The sequence below is a fragment of the Acinonyx jubatus genome, chromosome A2 (genome assembly GCF_027475565.1).
Source record: "Acinonyx jubatus isolate Ajub_Pintada_27869175 chromosome A2, VMU_Ajub_asm_v1.0, whole genome shotgun sequence".
NCBI lineage: Eukaryota > Metazoa > Chordata > Mammalia > Carnivora > Felidae > Acinonyx > Acinonyx jubatus.
This window is the reverse complement of record NC_069383.1, coordinates 11,361,549-11,379,140: the sequence shown is the minus strand read 5'-3', so window position 1 is coordinate 11,379,140 and position 17,592 is coordinate 11,361,549. Positions and strand designations below refer to the sequence as shown.

Sequence of the window (17,592 nt, the reverse complement as noted above, 5' to 3'; positions counted from 1 at the left end):
CCCCCAAAAGTGTGTTTAGACAAGCAGGTGAGAGGTTAATGGCTAATGGTGAATCTGGCCGATGGTTTAGCTAACCCTAGTATATTGTTATTCTTAATGAGCCCTTCCAACTCAAGATTAGACATACTGCTGTTTAAGGACTTTGGCAAAGAAAAGCAGAATTTATTTGAAGAATATGGGGTAGCTCACTGAATGAAACAAAAACTGTGTATCTGACAGGTGACAATGTATTTATTTTGAAAATTTAGACTCTGCTAATAACATTAACGACAAAGGAAACGTGTGTGTGTGTGTGTATCTATTTTTAAATTTATTTCAGGGCTACTAAAGTCTTTAAACATTCATTAAAATACATAAAAATGTACTGAAAGTGTTTCTGAATAACTTTCTGTCCTAAAAAAAAGGTTTCAAACAACATAAATTTATTTTGAATGATTTCTCTTAAGTCATATACATTAACTCTATTCCATCATAGGGATATGGGAGCCAATATGACCTCTATCACAGAGTTTACCCTATTGGGATTTCCCCTTGCTCTGAGGATTCAGATGCTTCTCTTTGGTATCTTCTCCCTGTTCTACGCCTTTACCCTGCTGGGGAATGGGCTCATCCTGGGACTCATCTGGCTGGACTCCAGACTGCACACCCCCATGTACTTCTTCCTCTCCCACCTGGCCATCGTCGACATAGCCTATGCCTGCAACACAGTGCCCCAGATTCTGGTAAACCTCCTGAAGCCAGACCAACCCATCTCCTTTGCTGGCTGCATGACACAGACCTTTCTCTTTTTGATTTTTGCTGTCACAGAATGTCTTCTCCTGGTAGTGATGTCCTATGATCGGTATGTGGCCATCTGCCACCCACTCCGATATCCTGTCATCATGAGCTGGAGAGTCTGCATCATGCTGGTGGTGACTTCCTGGACCTTTGGAGTCCTTCTGTCTTTGATTCATCTCATGTTACTTCTACCCTTACCCTTCTGTAGATCCCAGAAAATCAATCACTTTTTCTGTGAAATCATGGCTCTTCTCAAACTTGTCTGTGCAGATACACACATCAATGAGATTGTGGTATTGGCTGGAGCAATTTCCGTACTAGTGGGACCCTTCTCCTCGATTGTAATCTCATATATGTGCATCCTCTGTGCCATCCTCAGGATCCAGTCTGGGGAAGGTCAAAGAAAAGCCTTCTCTACCTGCTCATCCCATCTCTGTGTGGTTGGACTCTTTTATGGCACGGCCATTATAATGTATGTTGGGCCCAGACATGGGAACCCCAAGGAGCAGAAGAAATATCTCCTCCTGTTTCACAGCCTTTTCAATCCCATGCTCAACCCCCTGATCTATAGTCTTAGGAACTCAGAAGTGAAGAATGCCTTAAAGAGAGTGCTGGGGGCACACCTGGGTGGCTCAGTCAGTTAAGCATCTGACTCTTGGTTTCAGCTCAGGTCATGAACTCACAGTTCATGAGTTCAAGCCCCATGTTGTGCTGACAGCACAGAGCCCGCTTGGGATTTCTCTCACCCTCTGTCTCTGCCCCTTCCTGGCTTGTCCTCTCCATCTCTCGTATATATGTATGTGTGTGTGTGTGTGTGTATATGTATATATTTATTTATTTAAAAAATATATATGCATATGTATATGTACATATATATACATGTATATATATGCATATGTATATGTACATATATATACATGTATATATATATACATATTACATATGCATATATATATATATACATATTTAAAAAAAAGAGTCCCAGGAATGAAGAGAGCCTATGAAAATATTATGGCGTCAGGTTGATAGTGACCTAGGAAGATATTATCTCAAGAGTTTCCAACTGTAGCATGAGAATTATCTGAGACCCTTATTAAAAATACAGTCAGTCTTCTGAGCCACCACTTAGATCACTGATTCAGTGGATGTGGGATATGTCTTAGAGATCTATATCTTGATATATTGTCGAGACACCTGGGTAGCTCAGTTGGTTAAGCATCTGACTCTTGATTTCAGCTTAGGTCACGATCTCACGGTTCCTGACATTGAGCCCCATGTCAGGCTCTGCACTGACAATGTAGAGTCTGCTTGGGATTCTCTCTCTCCCTCTCTCTCTGCCCCTCCCCTGCTTTCTCTCTCTCTCTCTCTCTCTCAAAATAAATAAACTTAAAAAACATTATCAATAGCTAATTGTAATGCAGCTGGTCCATGAGCCAAGATTTGGAAGCTGCAGGTCTAGAACAATACTCTTTATAACATCTTTCTCAAGCTATGGTCTAGCCTCATGCCTCTCAAAGTCTTTTTCTCAAAACACCAGCTCCTCAAGAGAGCTTTAACATAAACTCTATGGTCAAGTAAGTTTGAAAATTATTGCGTATTAGATGCCTTACTTTAGAGCTCACAATTCATATTATCATTGTGAAAACTGTAAGAATATCTGCAGTAAAGAAGATTTTTATTCCAGTTTTTAGCCAATATTTTCCAAACTTATTTGATCACATAAACAATTTTTTGTAACACTTATTAGCGGTTTCCAGGACCAGGAAATCTTGATCTGGATTGACTCATTGTGAATATTTCCTATAACCACCTTCTAGAGCAAAATGATTTTTTTCCTGAAAGGTGAGCCTCTAAAGAGGACCTAAGTGCAATACCCTAGATGAGCCTGTGAGAATGTGTGCTTTCTTTGGGTAAAGAAAGTGAGGATAACTGTTTCTCCTTTTCAGTGCTGGATCATCTGGAGGTAATGAATCCAACCCTCTGCTTCATCTTGGGTCAGCATTTACAGATACATCTCATGGAATGACCTCATTCAATTTCACAATCTTCTAAATCTGAGATAAAAAAAAACTATGCATTCCACTGCTTACCCAGTATACTAAGTCTATTTTTTCTCTCCTTGATTTTAAAGATAAAACCAGGGTGCCTGTGTGGCTCAGTGAGTTGAGCTTCTGACTCTTGATTTCGGCTCAGGTCATGATCTCGTGGTTTGTGGGTTTGAGCCCCATGTCAAGCTCTGCACTTACAGTGTGGAGCCTGCTTGAGAGTCTCTCCCTCTCTGCCCCTTCCCCTACTTGTGCGTGCTCTCTCTCTCTCTCTCTCAAAATAAATAAACTTAAAAAAATTAAAAACAAATTTAAAGATAAAACCAAGTTTCTCACAGAAATCTAGGAGGATTTGCAAAAGCCACTACTTACACAATGTAGAAGCTTTAACAAGATTTCTCCATTGTTGTTTTTAGAAAATTGAGATATGGGAGATGTTCTGTAAGAGAATGTTTATAGGAAAGGTACACGATGAATGATGGATAAAAAGGATATGAATAAAAGATAGAATGTCCAAAGGGCTAGTTGATCCTTTGAAGATTAAAAAGTAAACAAAATAGGGAAAGTGCATGATTTATTATTCACTGGCTATTCTTGAAATAAATTTCAAATGATAGCCTTACAAACAGGAATTTCCTCATTCTCTATATGGAATGCCATGTGCATTACTGTAATCTCAAAATAAAAAGGGTTAAGTGAGGTTTTTATGCAGTTGCAAAGATTTCCTCCTCATGAAAGTAAAAAAACAAAACAAAACAAAACAAAAACAAAACTCTAAATTCTATGGTGGCTAAATACATAGGCAAAATTTTGATGCTTTTATTACTTTTACATTTTACAATTTTATTAGTTCTTTTTCTACTGATAGAAGAAAATAACATGTTTTTTAAGGTGTATTCAGTAAATTAATACCTTTTACAAATTGTAATTTTTAAATTGTATTTTGGGATATAGTTAAGGCTCAGGTGCTTGAAAAGCCATTGAACTTGAAGATAAGTAAAGTCTTTTAAGCACAGTTATAGGAACGTTTTGATTGTAAATTACACCCTGAAGTAAATTGAAGAAATAACTTCTATCAAGCTTTAGTGGAGTTAAACTCTACTGAACAGTTAGGAATATGGGGGATTAAAAGAAACTACTTAGTTACTTCAAAGTGTTTTATATTATTGAACAACTATCACTTCAAATGTTCTTGCTTATGGGGTTAATGTTTAGTCCTTAATAATAAGCATACTAATCTTTCTTGGTTAACCTTTTTCTATGGAAATCCTGATGATCAGGCTATAGAACCACAATTTTAGCCTCAGGGTTTATCTTGTGTGAGGCTTCTTCATTGGGAGTTTATGGGCACTACGGAACACATGGACAGTCATCAGTGGCTCAATGGATCCCAGAAAAAAGGAAAAAAAGAAACTCAATTCAACTTCTCTTGAAAAAAATCTTTGGGGGCCTAAGTCCTGGTCATCAGTTTGGAAGGTCTGGAAACTAGTTTTCTGTCAGTTAATCTGGAATTGATCAGAATTGTCAGAACTTAATGGCTCTCACAAAACTCACAAGATAATTATGATTAACCCAGATGCAATTTCAACCTTTATAGTGAAGGATGTTCCTTCCCAGGGAAAGGAGTACCTATACCCATTATCCAAAATAACCCAGTTCTCTTTTCAAAAATCCAAGAAATGAATAAACAGTAATATATGGCTCAAAGAGCCTAGAATCAGAACAGATGGATTTGAATAATGCTGAAAGGTACTTCTTCAAAACTATAGAAAAATTCCTCCCAATAGATCACAATTTATTCTTATCATGAACCTAGATGTCTACAACTGAAGTTTCTATACCTTGGGCTGTGCTCAATGAACTAACAAATTCTGCCTCTTTATTTTCCCAGTTTTCAAGATTCCAAGTGAAACATTGATAATAGCAATTGTTATTTTCCATTAATTATATATGTTATGACTTTCTGAAGATATGTTCATCCCTGACTCAGATACTTAGTTCATCAATTAAAAGCCAACATTTTGTTATTGGCTCAGTCAATTAAGTGTCCTACTCTTGGTTTTGGCTCAGGGCATGATCTCACAGTTCATGAGTTCGAGCCCAGTGTCCCTGCTTAAGATTCCCCCTTTCTCCCTCTCTCTCTGCCCCTTCCCTGCTTGCATGCACACACACTCTCTCTATATATAAATAAGTAAACATTAAAAAGCCAACATTTTTCAAACCAATTATTGAGACAATTTACTTTGGGAAGTGTTTAAATTATCAAAGTATTGATTTTTATTCTACTTCCAAATGGAAATGATGTCCAAATTCTGGTGGACCTTGAGATAACCATAAGATTGATGGTTAGAAAATGTCTGATGCTAACAGATAATGTAAAAAAGAACATATTTTTTTTAAAAATATATATATTTTTTGCAATTAAGAGTTAATTATGCTATGTGTTATTTTCCTTTGTAAACATTTATGTTTTACATATGTTTATGTTTTACTCTGACCACTTTTTAAAATTTCTTATTTTCATTTTTTTAATATTTGTTTATTTTTGAGACAGAGGATGAACATGCAAATGTGAGCAGGGAAGAGACAGAGATAAAGGAAGACAGAGAATCCCAATCCCAAACAGGCCTGTGTTGTCAACAGTACATGGGGCTTGAAGTCATGAATGGTGAGATTGTGACCTGAGCTGAAATCAAGAGTTGGATGCTTAAACCAATGAGCAACCCAGGCACCCCTGACCACTTTTTGTTTAAAGTAAGCTCTACATCCAACATGGGCTTGAACTCATGATCCCGAGATTGAGAGTTGCATGTTCTATGGACTGAGCCAGCCAGATGCCCCTACTCTGACCACTTTTAGAAGTTGTCCATAAGTTAAAACAATGTTACCTTGATATGTACTAGAGAACATGTACTCTTGAGATGATGCATTTCCCAAAGTTAAAGTTTGTTTGGTATCATAAAAATTTATATTTAATTTCCTTATTGTCTTAGTTCAAAGTTCCTACTTTTTATAACTGATAGTCATACAGTGATGAATGAGAAAAATCCTATTTTTTTCACAATTTCAGTGTGACGCTATTTTTTTTCTTTTAAACATCAGTTTCCAGATATCCACATTTTTCTACAAGTCACCTGAAACATAAAAAGAAAAGAAACTTGATAATTGTAACCAGTTTTCCATAAGTTTATGGGATAACCCCAGGAAGCCAGGAATCACACTGTAATGAACTAATTAGTTTCTGAATCTCATGCTTGATTGATAAGAGATTTCTCAGATAACATTTTGAGTCCCTCACATCCAGTATAGGAAAACAATAGGATGCAAATAAACATGACATCATCACAGGTAGGAAATTCTCTCCCAACCCAGAAGAGGTAGGAAGCTTCAAGGGGAAGATGCCTTCCAGAGGGTTCTCTCCCCCTGGCCTGAGGGACTGGACCCCTAGAATCTCCTCACCTCAGAATCAAGATTAGAGACTATTGCCAAGGCTGACCTATTTGAGTGGTTTGTGTTCTAGAAAACCCCTCCTCAGTCATGTTCTAATAAGCCCCACTGGGACTCCGTATTTCTCCTCAGACTCCCCGGTCTGCTCCCTGCCTCCATAACCTGCTCTCTATGGCATCTCCACATCTTGAGCTGTTGCTTGGAACCAGCTGATTTTTCAGGGTCCTTCCTTCCCCCCTCTGCTGCTACACAAGGTGGCCCAGAGTAAAGTGGGGAGAAGCTGAAATACAGAGGTGAATGCCGGGAGCTTCTTCATCGTCACACTCGTTCTGCTTCCTTCTAGGTTCCCCTGAAGGACCTGATGGTTTGGGAATTAGGGCAGTGCTGGGATTCACGAAATCCAAATAATGCCAAGTTTTCTGGGGCCGTAATGACTGGTGTTGTCTCAGAGGTGTGCTCTGTGGCTGGTTGTGGTTCCTGATCATGTGTCCTGCTGGGGATGAGAGCAGAACTGGGGAACTGCTTTGTCCCCTTCCCAGTGGAGTGGGCATGCACTGTATCTCGCAGCCCACCCCTCCAGGGAGCCCTTAGACGCTACCAACTAGGCTGGGGCCATAGGAGAATAAAAGTGCCTTTTCTGAGGATTCTGCCACCTTTGCAGTCAGGAACAGGAGTGAGGGTTCTGCAGCTCCCACAGGCACTCCCAGAAAGCACGATCCTGCCCAACCTTGAGGTACTTTTCCCTCCTGGGGTCCCTGAGTCCAAACGTGGGAGCTAACCAGGCCACCTTATTTTACTTTATCATTAATTCCTCTTAGACATGGGGTAGCATCTACACTTCTGTGGACTATCCGTCTGTTTCTGACAATCTTTATTTTAAATGTTAGAGAAGTAAATACTCTTTATTAATGTTAAACATATATGCTCATTGTTCACATTCTATATGAATAGTTTCAGGGGAAATATTAGATGCACATTTTATAGACAAATTATATAAAGATGTTTTGGGTTTCGAGTTTGGTTAATTTGCTTCATTGGTGGAGAAATATCCACGTGATAGACATTTACTTAGAAAAGAGAGCACTAACAGAAGGAGTAAGAAATTTCTGTGTCATGCATTGAAACAGAACATATGGAATAATCTTAGCCAAAGAAAATTACAGGAGGGTATATTACAGAATGGTGTTATGTCAGGAAAATTAACATGTTGGTTATTATATAAAATATGCATTTACTTATTGTCAACACAGGTACAGTGCGTACTAAATCTATGTCATATGCTTATCTTAAGCTTAGCATTAAGGACAGCTAGAATGTATTCAATAAATATGTGTAAGTGTTAGATTTTTCATAGCTTGGAAGATAAGTTTGTGCAGTGGGGATGGGAAAAGTATAGAAAGGGGACCACGGTGTTAGGTGCTGGTGTGTGAGGTGGGAGAAGGACGAGATAGTCAATCATTTCTTTTTATAGGACTTTTGTGTTTAATGTGTATCTTTTTATTTATCACTGCTTTCTTCTGAAGCACTTTTGTACGAGAAAATCTTCACAAAGCTCAGCACCATCCTCCTGCTTTTACTATGTGTTTCCACAGTGCCCAGCACATAGGGGGCACTCATGAGTATGATCAACTATTAGCCTTTAACAGATTCTCCAATAGGCTATGATTACACAGAACTGACACCTAGTTCTTTACGGTCCACAATAGTTCTTATATCCAGAAAACTCACTTATCCTATCAGCCCTTACCCCAGAAGAACACTCGGCAAAGTCTTGGCTTGTAACTACATAAGCAAATAAGATGAATCAGTTTTCAGTCTTTCCTTACTACTTGCAGGTGAGTAGTCCTACGCTTCCTCTGAGTCAAAGATTAACAATAGGTGGTGATTTTAGGAATTCTGCCTTCCCCGTGCCCACTACTTTAGAGGAGAACTTGCCAGCTCATCATTCTTCAAGATTTACTGTTTAAAACATAGCTAACTTATGACCCAGCGATAGAGCTACTAGGAATTTATCCAAGGGATACAGGAGTGCTGATGCATAGGGGCACTTGTGCCCCAATGTTTATAGCAGCCCTTTCAACAATAGCCAAATTATGGAAAGAACCCAAATGTCCATCAACTGATGAATAGATAAAGAAGATGTGGTTTATATATACAATGGAATACTACTTGGCAATGAGAAAGAATGAAATCCTGACATTTGCAACAACGTGGATGGACCTGGAAGGTATTATGCTAAGTAAAATAAGTCAGAGAAAGAAATCATATGTTTTCACTCCATATGTGGAACTTGAAAAACTTAACAGAAGACCATGGGGGCAGAAAAGGGGAAAAAATAGTTTCAAACAGAGAGGAGGCAAGCCATAAGAGACTCTTAAATACAGAGGAAAAAACAAGGGTTGATAGGGGGGGCAGGGGATAGGGGAAATGGGTGATGGGCATTGAGGAGGGCACTTGTTGGGTTGAGTACTGGGTGTTTTATGTAAGCGATGAATCATGGGAATTTACCCCCCAAACCAAGAGCACACTGTATACACTGTATGTTAGCTAATTTGACAATAAATTATACACACACACACATACATATATATGTGTGTGTGTATATATATATATATATATATATATAATAAAACATAGGTTCTATCAAGTTCTGATGATTATATATGAAATTATTTCCTTCTTAGATATTTACTTTAGAAGTTTAGATTTACCTGATTATTCATTAACCAGACAATTTATCCTTTTTGAAATTCTGAAATTGTACCTATGTAAGTTAATGTACCTCGCTATGCCTGAAGGTTACATTTGGACCTGGAACACATTACAGTTTTGAGCCACCCTCATAACCCCCACCAGCCCATAAGAAATTTAATCTGTTTGCATTTCATTTGATTTTGTAAAACTAATGCATGTCATATAGGTATGACATGGTCAGGCTTATTGTCCCTGAAGGCCATTGAAGATGCACAGACAGGGGCCCTGGGTGGCTCAGTCAGTTGAGCGTCCAACTCTTGGTTTCAACTCAGCTCAAGAATTCATGGCTTCATGGTTTGAATCCCCCCATTGGGCTCTGCACTGACAGTGTGGAGCCTGCTTGGGATTCTCTCTCTACTTCTCTCTGCCCCTCCCTCACTTGTGCTGTCTCCGTCTCTCTCTTAAAAAAAAAAAAAAAAAAAAAAACTTTAAAGACGCACAAGTTCTGCCTCTCTCATAGACTTTGTGTCTATGCTCCGTATGGATCATCGCCTTTATTTTTTCCACAGTCTGTCTCCAGACAGGTAGCCCACACAAGCAACTACACGTGGGTTCGCTGTCACATCCTCCTGCCCTGCCTCCCTGAGGTTGTATCAAAGCACCTTGACTAGACTTTTGGAGGTTCCCAAAACTCTCCAGTCATATATTTCCAGATATTCTCTTGTTTACCAAGTCTAGGATAAAATTCATAGACTAAGTATTTTATCACTAATTTGTTGATGTGTCCATTTCTCAGTAGACAAACTGAATTACCATTGGTCAATAATTTGTTCCTATTAGCTACTTATAAAGTATATTTTAACTCATGGTGTTGTGGTCAGCCACTGTTTGTTGATGTAAATAGTAGTTTCTTATGTTTTGGATTTCAGTTATAATACATGTTAGAAATATGAAGGATTGAATTAACAGCAAGATGAGTATATTTCCTCTTTCTATTCATTCTAGGTTATGACCTTTAAATTTTTTCCCCTAATTTTACTGAGATAAAATTGACAGGGGCACCCGGGTGGCTTACTCTGCTGAGAGTCCAGCTTCAGGTCAGATCGTGATCTCACGGTTTATGAATTTGAGCCCCTAATCAGGTTCTCTGCTGTCAGCATAGAGCCGCTTCAGATCTTCTGTCTCCCTTCCTCTTTCTCTGCCTTTCCCTACTCCTCTCAAAAATAAATATTAAAAAAAATTGACATACAACACTATATAAGTTTAAAGTATATAGGCATAAGGATTTGACTTAAAAATATTGTGAAATGGTTACCACAGTAAGTCTAGTTAACATTTATCATCTCAGATACCTATATATATATATATATATACACCTATATATATATATACACCTATATATATATATATATACACACACACCTATATATATATGTATATATATAAACACCTGTAGATATATATGTGTATATATATACACCTATAGATATATATGTATGTATATATATATAAATATATATATATATATATATATATATGTGTGTGTGTGTATAGAAAAAGAAAAGAGGTTTTCTATTTTGTGATGGGAATTCTTAGAGTTCATTCTCTTAAAGTTCAAATACAGGGGTACCTGGGTGGCTCAGTCGGTTGGGCATCTGACTTGGACTCAGATAACGATCTCACGGCTTGTGGGTTCAAGCTCCACATTGGGCACTGTGCTGACAGCTCAGAGCCTAGAGCCTGCTTCGGATTCTGTCTGTCTGTCTGTCTGTCTCTCTCTCTCTCTGCCCCTCCCCTACTCCCCCCCTCAAAAATAGACATTAAAATTTAAAAAAAAACGCTCAAATATATCATACATAATTGTTAACTATAGTCATGATATTATACCTGACATCCCCAGTACTTATTTATCTTAGAACTGGAAATTGATCTTTTGATCAGTTTGATCAAAAGATGTTTTGACCACCTTTCGCCAATTCCCTCTCCACCCACCCCCCTCCTCAGGTAATCACAGATCAGGTTTTTTCCCTCTATAAGTTTGGTTTCATTTGTTTATTTGTTTTAGATCCCACGTATAGGTGAGAACATACCATATTTTCTTTCTCTGTCTGATTGATTTCACTTAGCACAATGATCTCATGTTGTCACAAATGGCAGGATTTCTTTCTTTTCTATGGCTGAATAATATTCCAACCTATATGTATACCAAAACTTCTTTATGCATTTATCCATCAATGGTCACTTAGGTTGTTTCTGTGCCTTGACTATTATAGGTAATGCTGCAATGAATACGGGGCACAAACATCTCTCCCACATGGTGTGCTCTTTTGGATATGTTCCCAGAAGTGGAATTGCTGGGTGATATGCAAATGCAATTTTTAAGTTTTTAAGGAACTTCCATATTATTTTTTTTAGTGGATGCACCAATTTACATTCCTACCAACAGTGCACAAGGGCTCCCTTTCCTCCAGCATTTGTTAACCCTTGTCTATTGGATGATAGACATTCTGACAGCAGTGAAGAGCTATTTTATTATGGGTTTGATTTGCATTTCCCTTATGATTAATGATATTGAACATCTTGTCATGCTCTTATTGGCTGTGTGTCATCTTTGAAAAAAAAATGTCTATTCAGGTTCTTTGTCCATTTTGATTTGGTTATTTGGGAGGTTTTTTCATGTTTTGTTGTTGCTTAAATTTTTTTAATGTTTTTAAATTTATTTTTGAGAGAGAGCGAGCACAAGTGGGGGAGGGGCAGAGAGAGAGGGAGACACAGAATCAGAAGCAGGTTCCAGGCTCTGAGCTGTCAGCACAGAGCCCAATGCAGGGCTCGAACTTATAAACTGTGAGATCATGACCTGAGTCAAAGTCAGACACTTAATTGACTGAGCCACCCAGGTGCCCCTGTTGTTTTTGCTGTTGATTTGCAACAGTCCTTCATATATTTTGGATATTAACCCCTTATCAAATATATAGTTTGCAAATATTTTTTCCCTTTTCATAGATTGTCTTTTTTTGGTTTTGTTAATCATTTCTTTTGTTATGCAGAAGCTTTTTAGTTTGATATAATTCCACTTGTTTATTTTTTTATTTTGTTGCTTGTGCTTTAGGTGTTAGGTGTGTGTGTGTGTGTGTGTGTGTGTGTGTGTGTGTGTGTGTATTTTTGACAGAGCTAAACAGAGTATGAGCAGGGGAGAGGCAGAGAGAGAGGGAGACCCAGAATCTGAAGCAGAATTCAGGCTCTGAGCTGTCTGCACAGAGCTCGATGCGGGCTTGAACCCACGAACCATAAGATCATGACTTGAATCAAAGTCAGGTGCTTAACCAGCTGAGCTACCCAGGCCCCCCTGGGTATTATATTTAAAAAATCATTGCCAAAACCCATGTCAGGAAGACTTTTTCCTGTTTGATTCTAGGAGTTTTAAGGTTTTTCATCTTATATTTAGGTCTTTCATCCATTTTGAGTTAATTTTTGTGAGTAGTGTGAGGTAGGAGTCTAGTTTCATTCTTTTACATGTGAATATCCAATGATTCCAGGACCATTTATTGAAGACAGTGTCTTTTCTCCACTGGCTCCTGTGTCAAATATTATTTACATGAGTTTATTTTGGGGCTCTTGATTCTTTTTCATTGGTCTGTATGTCTGTTTTTATGCCAGTATCACACTGTTTTGATTATTATAGCTTTCATATATAGCTTGAAATCAAGAAGGATGATGACTCCTGCTTTCTTCTTTCTCAGGATTCGAGGTCTTTTATGCTTTCTTAAAATTTCAGATTTTTTTTCTACTTCCATAAAAGTGTCATTGGAATCTTGACAGGAATTGTATTGAATAGATGGCTTTGACAACTATGGACATTTTAACAATATTAATTCTTCCAGTCCACGAACATGGGATTTAGATACTGATAGAACTCAATCATGATTTCAGCTGAAGTAAGTGAAATTATTTTCTTTTCCAGAGACCATTCTCATTTAAAGCTCCTCTTATTTCTACTATCTAGAATTTCTCTTACATATTTTTACATATGTAGGTCTGAAACAATCCAGATTTCATGATTATTTTCTTTGTAATATGGTTTGATATTTCCTAATTCCATCACAGTGTCAAAGGCTCCATGTGGGTAATCACATAACATATTCCTCTCCTGTAAAATTAGATGTCAGATTAAGAATTTAGCTTAAAGACAGTTAAATTTGTTTAAATAGGTAAGCCTGCTTGCCTTCCTACTTTCCTTCCTCCCTTCCTCCCTTTCTTCCTTCCTTCCTTCCTCCCTCCCTTCCTTCCTTTCTTCTTTAATTCAGTGACTTCTTAAAGTTGTTTCTTAATAATTTTGTACATACCAAAAATTTATGAATAATAAAAAAGAGTTGTTTTAAAATAATTGTGTCATACAGCTATCTGGTTCTCTCTTTAATAGTAAAATGGAGAAAATCAAACAATGGTTACAGAATTAATCCTACTGGGATTTTGTCTTGGTCCAAGGATTCACATAATCCTTTTTGGGCTCTTCTCCCTGTTCTATGCCTTCACCCTGCTGGGGAACGGGCTCAACCATGGGGCTCATCTGGCTGGACTCCAGACTTCACACCCCCATGTACTTCTTCCTCTCCCACCTGGCCATCGTTGACATAGCCTATGCCTGCAACACAGTGCCCTGGGTGCTGGTAAACCTCCTGAAGCCAGACCAGTCCATCTCCTTTGCTGGCTGCATGACGCAGACCTGTCTTTTCTTGACTTTTGCTCTAACAGAATGTCTTCTCCTGGTGGTGATGTCCTATGATCGGTATGTGGCCATCTGCCACCCGCTCCGATATTCTGTCATCATGAGCTGGACAGGCTGCATCATCCTGGTGGTGACTTCCTGGGCATGTGGCTCCCTGCTGGCCCTGGTCCATGTGGTTCTCATCCTGAGGCTGCCCTTCTGTGGGTCTCATGAAATCAACCACTTCTTCTGTGAGATCCTGTCTGTCCTCAAGCTGGCCTGCGCTGACACCTGGCTCAACCAAGTTGTCATCTTTGTTGCCTGTGTGTTTATCTTAGTCAAGCCCCTCTGCCTGGTGCTGGTGTCCTACACGCGCATCCTGTTGGCCATCCTGAGGATCCAGTCCGGGGAGGGCCGCAGAAAGGCCTTCTCCACCTGCTCTTCCCACCTCTGCGTGGTGGGGCTCTTCTTTGGAAGCGCCATTGTCATGTACATGGCCCCCAAATCCCGCCACCCTGAGGAGCAGCAGAAGATCCTTTCCTTGTTTTACAGCCTTTTCAACCCTATGCTGAACCCAATGATCTACAGCCTGAGAAATGCAGATGTCAGGAGTGCCCTGAAAAGGGCAATGTGCAAGGAAAGTCATTCCCAATTGGAGTGACATTGGAATCACCAGACTAAGTGCTTGATCACTGCCTAAATCCAGGAAACTTCACTTTTCTCATCTTAGGTATACCTAAAGGACAAGCCCTCCTCTTCCTTTGAATGAAAAGCTTTAGATATGTTGTATTCATTGATTATCTACAGGTGTGATTTTATCAGATACGATCTTTTTCTTTTATTGCTCATTGAATTTAATATCTGTGACATTAAAAAATGTTTAAGTTCATTTTCTAGGTCCCAAAGGTTGAACACAGTCTATCTCTCTTTCTAACCTAAGTATTTAAACTCACTAAACTGTATATATCATAAGACTTAGGGAAAAAAAGAAAGCTGCAGTGAAAGATAGTGACCCTCCAAACCCAGAGGCACACTTGTCCATTATCCCAAAATTGTACTTGCCCTATTAAAGAATAACTGTTAAAGAAACTCAGAGGTATTTACTTAACGTGTTGCATGATGGTGAGAAATTTTGTATGAAAATTAACTCACATTAGGAAGTAAACAAGCAGGCTGATTGAAAGAACAAAATTAATGCAAAGAATATAGGAAAAAGGAGAGAAGAAGGAAAAATTTGTAGACAGGATGGGAATAGTGCACATTGTTTATAGCTCTGGAGATAAACTGGTTACTCGTAGGTAACAAAAGAGCAAAACTGTGCATTCTCTCCTTGAATAGGCTGATAAGGGGTATCAAAGAAAACATATATTTAGGGTTGTTTGTGGATTCGCCAGAAAACTTTGAGTGTAAGCTGTAAGTTATCTAGATGTACAGAGTATCTCAATATGTGCTTTTCTTTTTTATGAGAGTCTTTTTATTAGCATGTCCACCTTGCTTGTCCACATGTACATAATTTCCCTCATTAGATGTTTTATCCTTGAAATAGGAAATCTGACCAGAGAACGTAAGTGGCTAGTAGAGTATAACTGGCTATTTTGGCTTGGTAATGCACTGGTTTTTACTAATTCATTCTACTTTACAAATCCAATGATTAGGGATGAATCCCATACATTTCAGGTGGCTTTGTAGGGTGTCACCTATAAAGTCCATTTTCTAACCTGCCTGGAGACTAAAATGGCCACTTTGTGTCCAGTCTTTCACAATTTCATATTAAGAGTGAATGGAACACTTGTTCAGAAGAATACATGTGTTGCCCTTCATTTGGGAATCAATAATTACTCAACCCAGGGGCACTTTGGTGGCTCAGTCAGTTAAGCACCAATTCTTGACTTCAGCTCAGGTCATAACATAACCTCATGGTTCGTGGGTTCAAGTCCCACGTTGGCCTCTGTGCTGACAGTGCAGAACCTGTTTGGGATTCTTTCTCTCTCCCTTTCTCGCTGCCCCCTCCCCTCAAAATAAAAAAATCTTCAAAAAAATAATAATTACTCAACCCAATTCCTAATTACTGGGCAGCAAAGCTCACTAAATGTGAAAACAAAATGGGTTTTTATAATACTAACATTTTGGTTAATGGCTTTCCCAGTGCCATACTCTATGAAATGATAACACTTGACATGGACTATCTCATTTAGGCATTATAACAAAGCTGTGAAGAAGGTCCTATTGTCAGTTTGATATACACTTATACCAGAAAGTAACAAGTATCTGGACTTTATCTTGACAGTCTGGCTCCCAAGCCCTCAGTACTTAACAGTATGCACTGTGTGCCTCAACATCAGTGTTATCGATAAAGAACAAAGCTAAGTTATCCCAAAGGTGAATGTGTTACATAAGGAGGGCTTGTTTCCAGCCTTCTATGCCACAGTGAGTTGATCTGTGCTCTGTAAGGCCTAGAAGATGAAATCATTTATGGGAAGTTGGTTGTTGTGCACAATGATTCCTATGGGCAGAGTCGCAAAAATCATTGGACTTTTAAAGGAACACAAAACATAAAGAAGATGAAGATAAAGGCCATTCTTATTGAGATTGGTGATTTAGCTGAGCTAAGACCCAGAACCAATACACCAAGATAGCAACACCATAGTCTGTCTGTCTCTCCCTCTTTCTCCCTCTCTCTCTGTCTCTCTCACTATAGGCCAGTTAATGCACTTTACATATATTTCTTATTTAATCCTCAAAATGGTCCTTTGAGGCAAGAGACAGTATCCCTACTTCACATATAGGGAAACTCAGGCACAAGGAGATGGAGTAACTTGCCCAGTATCATAGATACTAACTGTCCAGGCCAGGATTGAACGAAGGCAATCTATTTCTTGACCTTATAGCCATAACCACTGGGAAACATGGCCCCTTTGGAGCTATCTGTGGATAATGACCAGAGAGATCAAGTTGGTAAAACAAAATCAGTGACTAAGATCAAGTGATGCCACTAGGCTTCAGACAGAAGCTTTGTTTGCTAGAGGAAGCACCTTGACTCTAAACTTATGTAAGCAGTGGGTGTGATAACAAGAACGAACCTTGACTCCAAGGGTCAGAGACCAGAGGAGGGCTCTGGCCAGGAGCTGTGCAGGGAAGCAGGAAACAGTGGAAGAGAAGACCGACGTTTCAGTTTCGCTTGATGGAGTAGAATTAGAATGGGTAGTTGATAGTAGTTTACCTAAAGGAGCCCGTTCTCAAGACAAAGGAATTTAGATTTCCTTTTCGGTGTTGAAAATTGCTGTAATAATCTTTCAGGGGGCATTTATAGAATATTGCTCAGGAAGGTACCGAGTTTCATAGGTAAGATGGGAGCTCCCCAAGGGCAAGAACTGGAGTCTCTCCACCTCTTCTTTTTCATCCACACTAGCACCCTGCCTCGAACATAGGAGGCGCTCAGCGAGCACTGGTCAGGTGCACTCATGAGCCTTTATCACTTAGCTACATGCAATCTTCAATGTTAAACTATCTTATGATTTCCACATTTTTCAAAATCCTTTAGTATGGTAGAAAATAATTGCAGCTAAAATTTATTTGGCAATGGTTGTGTACCAGACACTATATTAAATTCTTTAGGTGTAACCCTCACCTCAAAGCTGTGAATTATTAATGGTATTTCCACTTACAGAAGGGAAACTGAGGTTTAAAGAATTAGTGAACATACCCTATGTCACAAAAATCTAGTAGTGGAATCAGAATTCAAATCCAGTCAGTCTGATGTGGGAAACAAAGGCAGAAGGAAACGGCAGGCAAAATTAAATTTTCCTTATAACCTGCAGCCCACTGACAAATACTTGAGGCAGACAGAGTAAAACATTCCTGCAGGAAGTCCCTACTATCTTACTGTTAATACTTTGCTAGAGGGGAAAACAACCCTAGCTTGAC

The 17,592-nt window shown here is 38.8% G+C and overlaps 2 protein-coding genes across 2 annotated transcripts; both read left to right on the top strand.

The window, feature by feature from the left end:
- The first annotated feature begins 470 nt into the window (after nt 1-470).
- On the top strand, nt 471-6,750 carry LOC106980732 (olfactory receptor 13). The gene is made up of 2 exons (XM_015078805.3): nt 471-1,412; nt 6,613-6,750. The coding sequence occupies exons 1-2, from the start codon at nt 480-482 to the stop codon at nt 6,748-6,750; spliced, it is 1,071 nt and encodes a 356-aa protein (XP_014934291.3). The 5' UTR covers nt 471-479.
- A 6,645-nt stretch (nt 6,751-13,395) lies between these two features.
- LOC106980731 (olfactory receptor 2A1/2A42-like) lies at nt 13,396-14,436 on the top strand. Its single transcript, XM_015078804.3, is given in 2 exon segments — nt 13,396-13,509; nt 13,511-14,436. Coding segments are annotated over 2 exon segments (924 nt in total). The 5' UTR covers nt 13,396-13,404; the 3' UTR covers nt 14,330-14,436.
- Nucleotides 14,437-17,592: the final 3,156 nt, after the last annotated feature.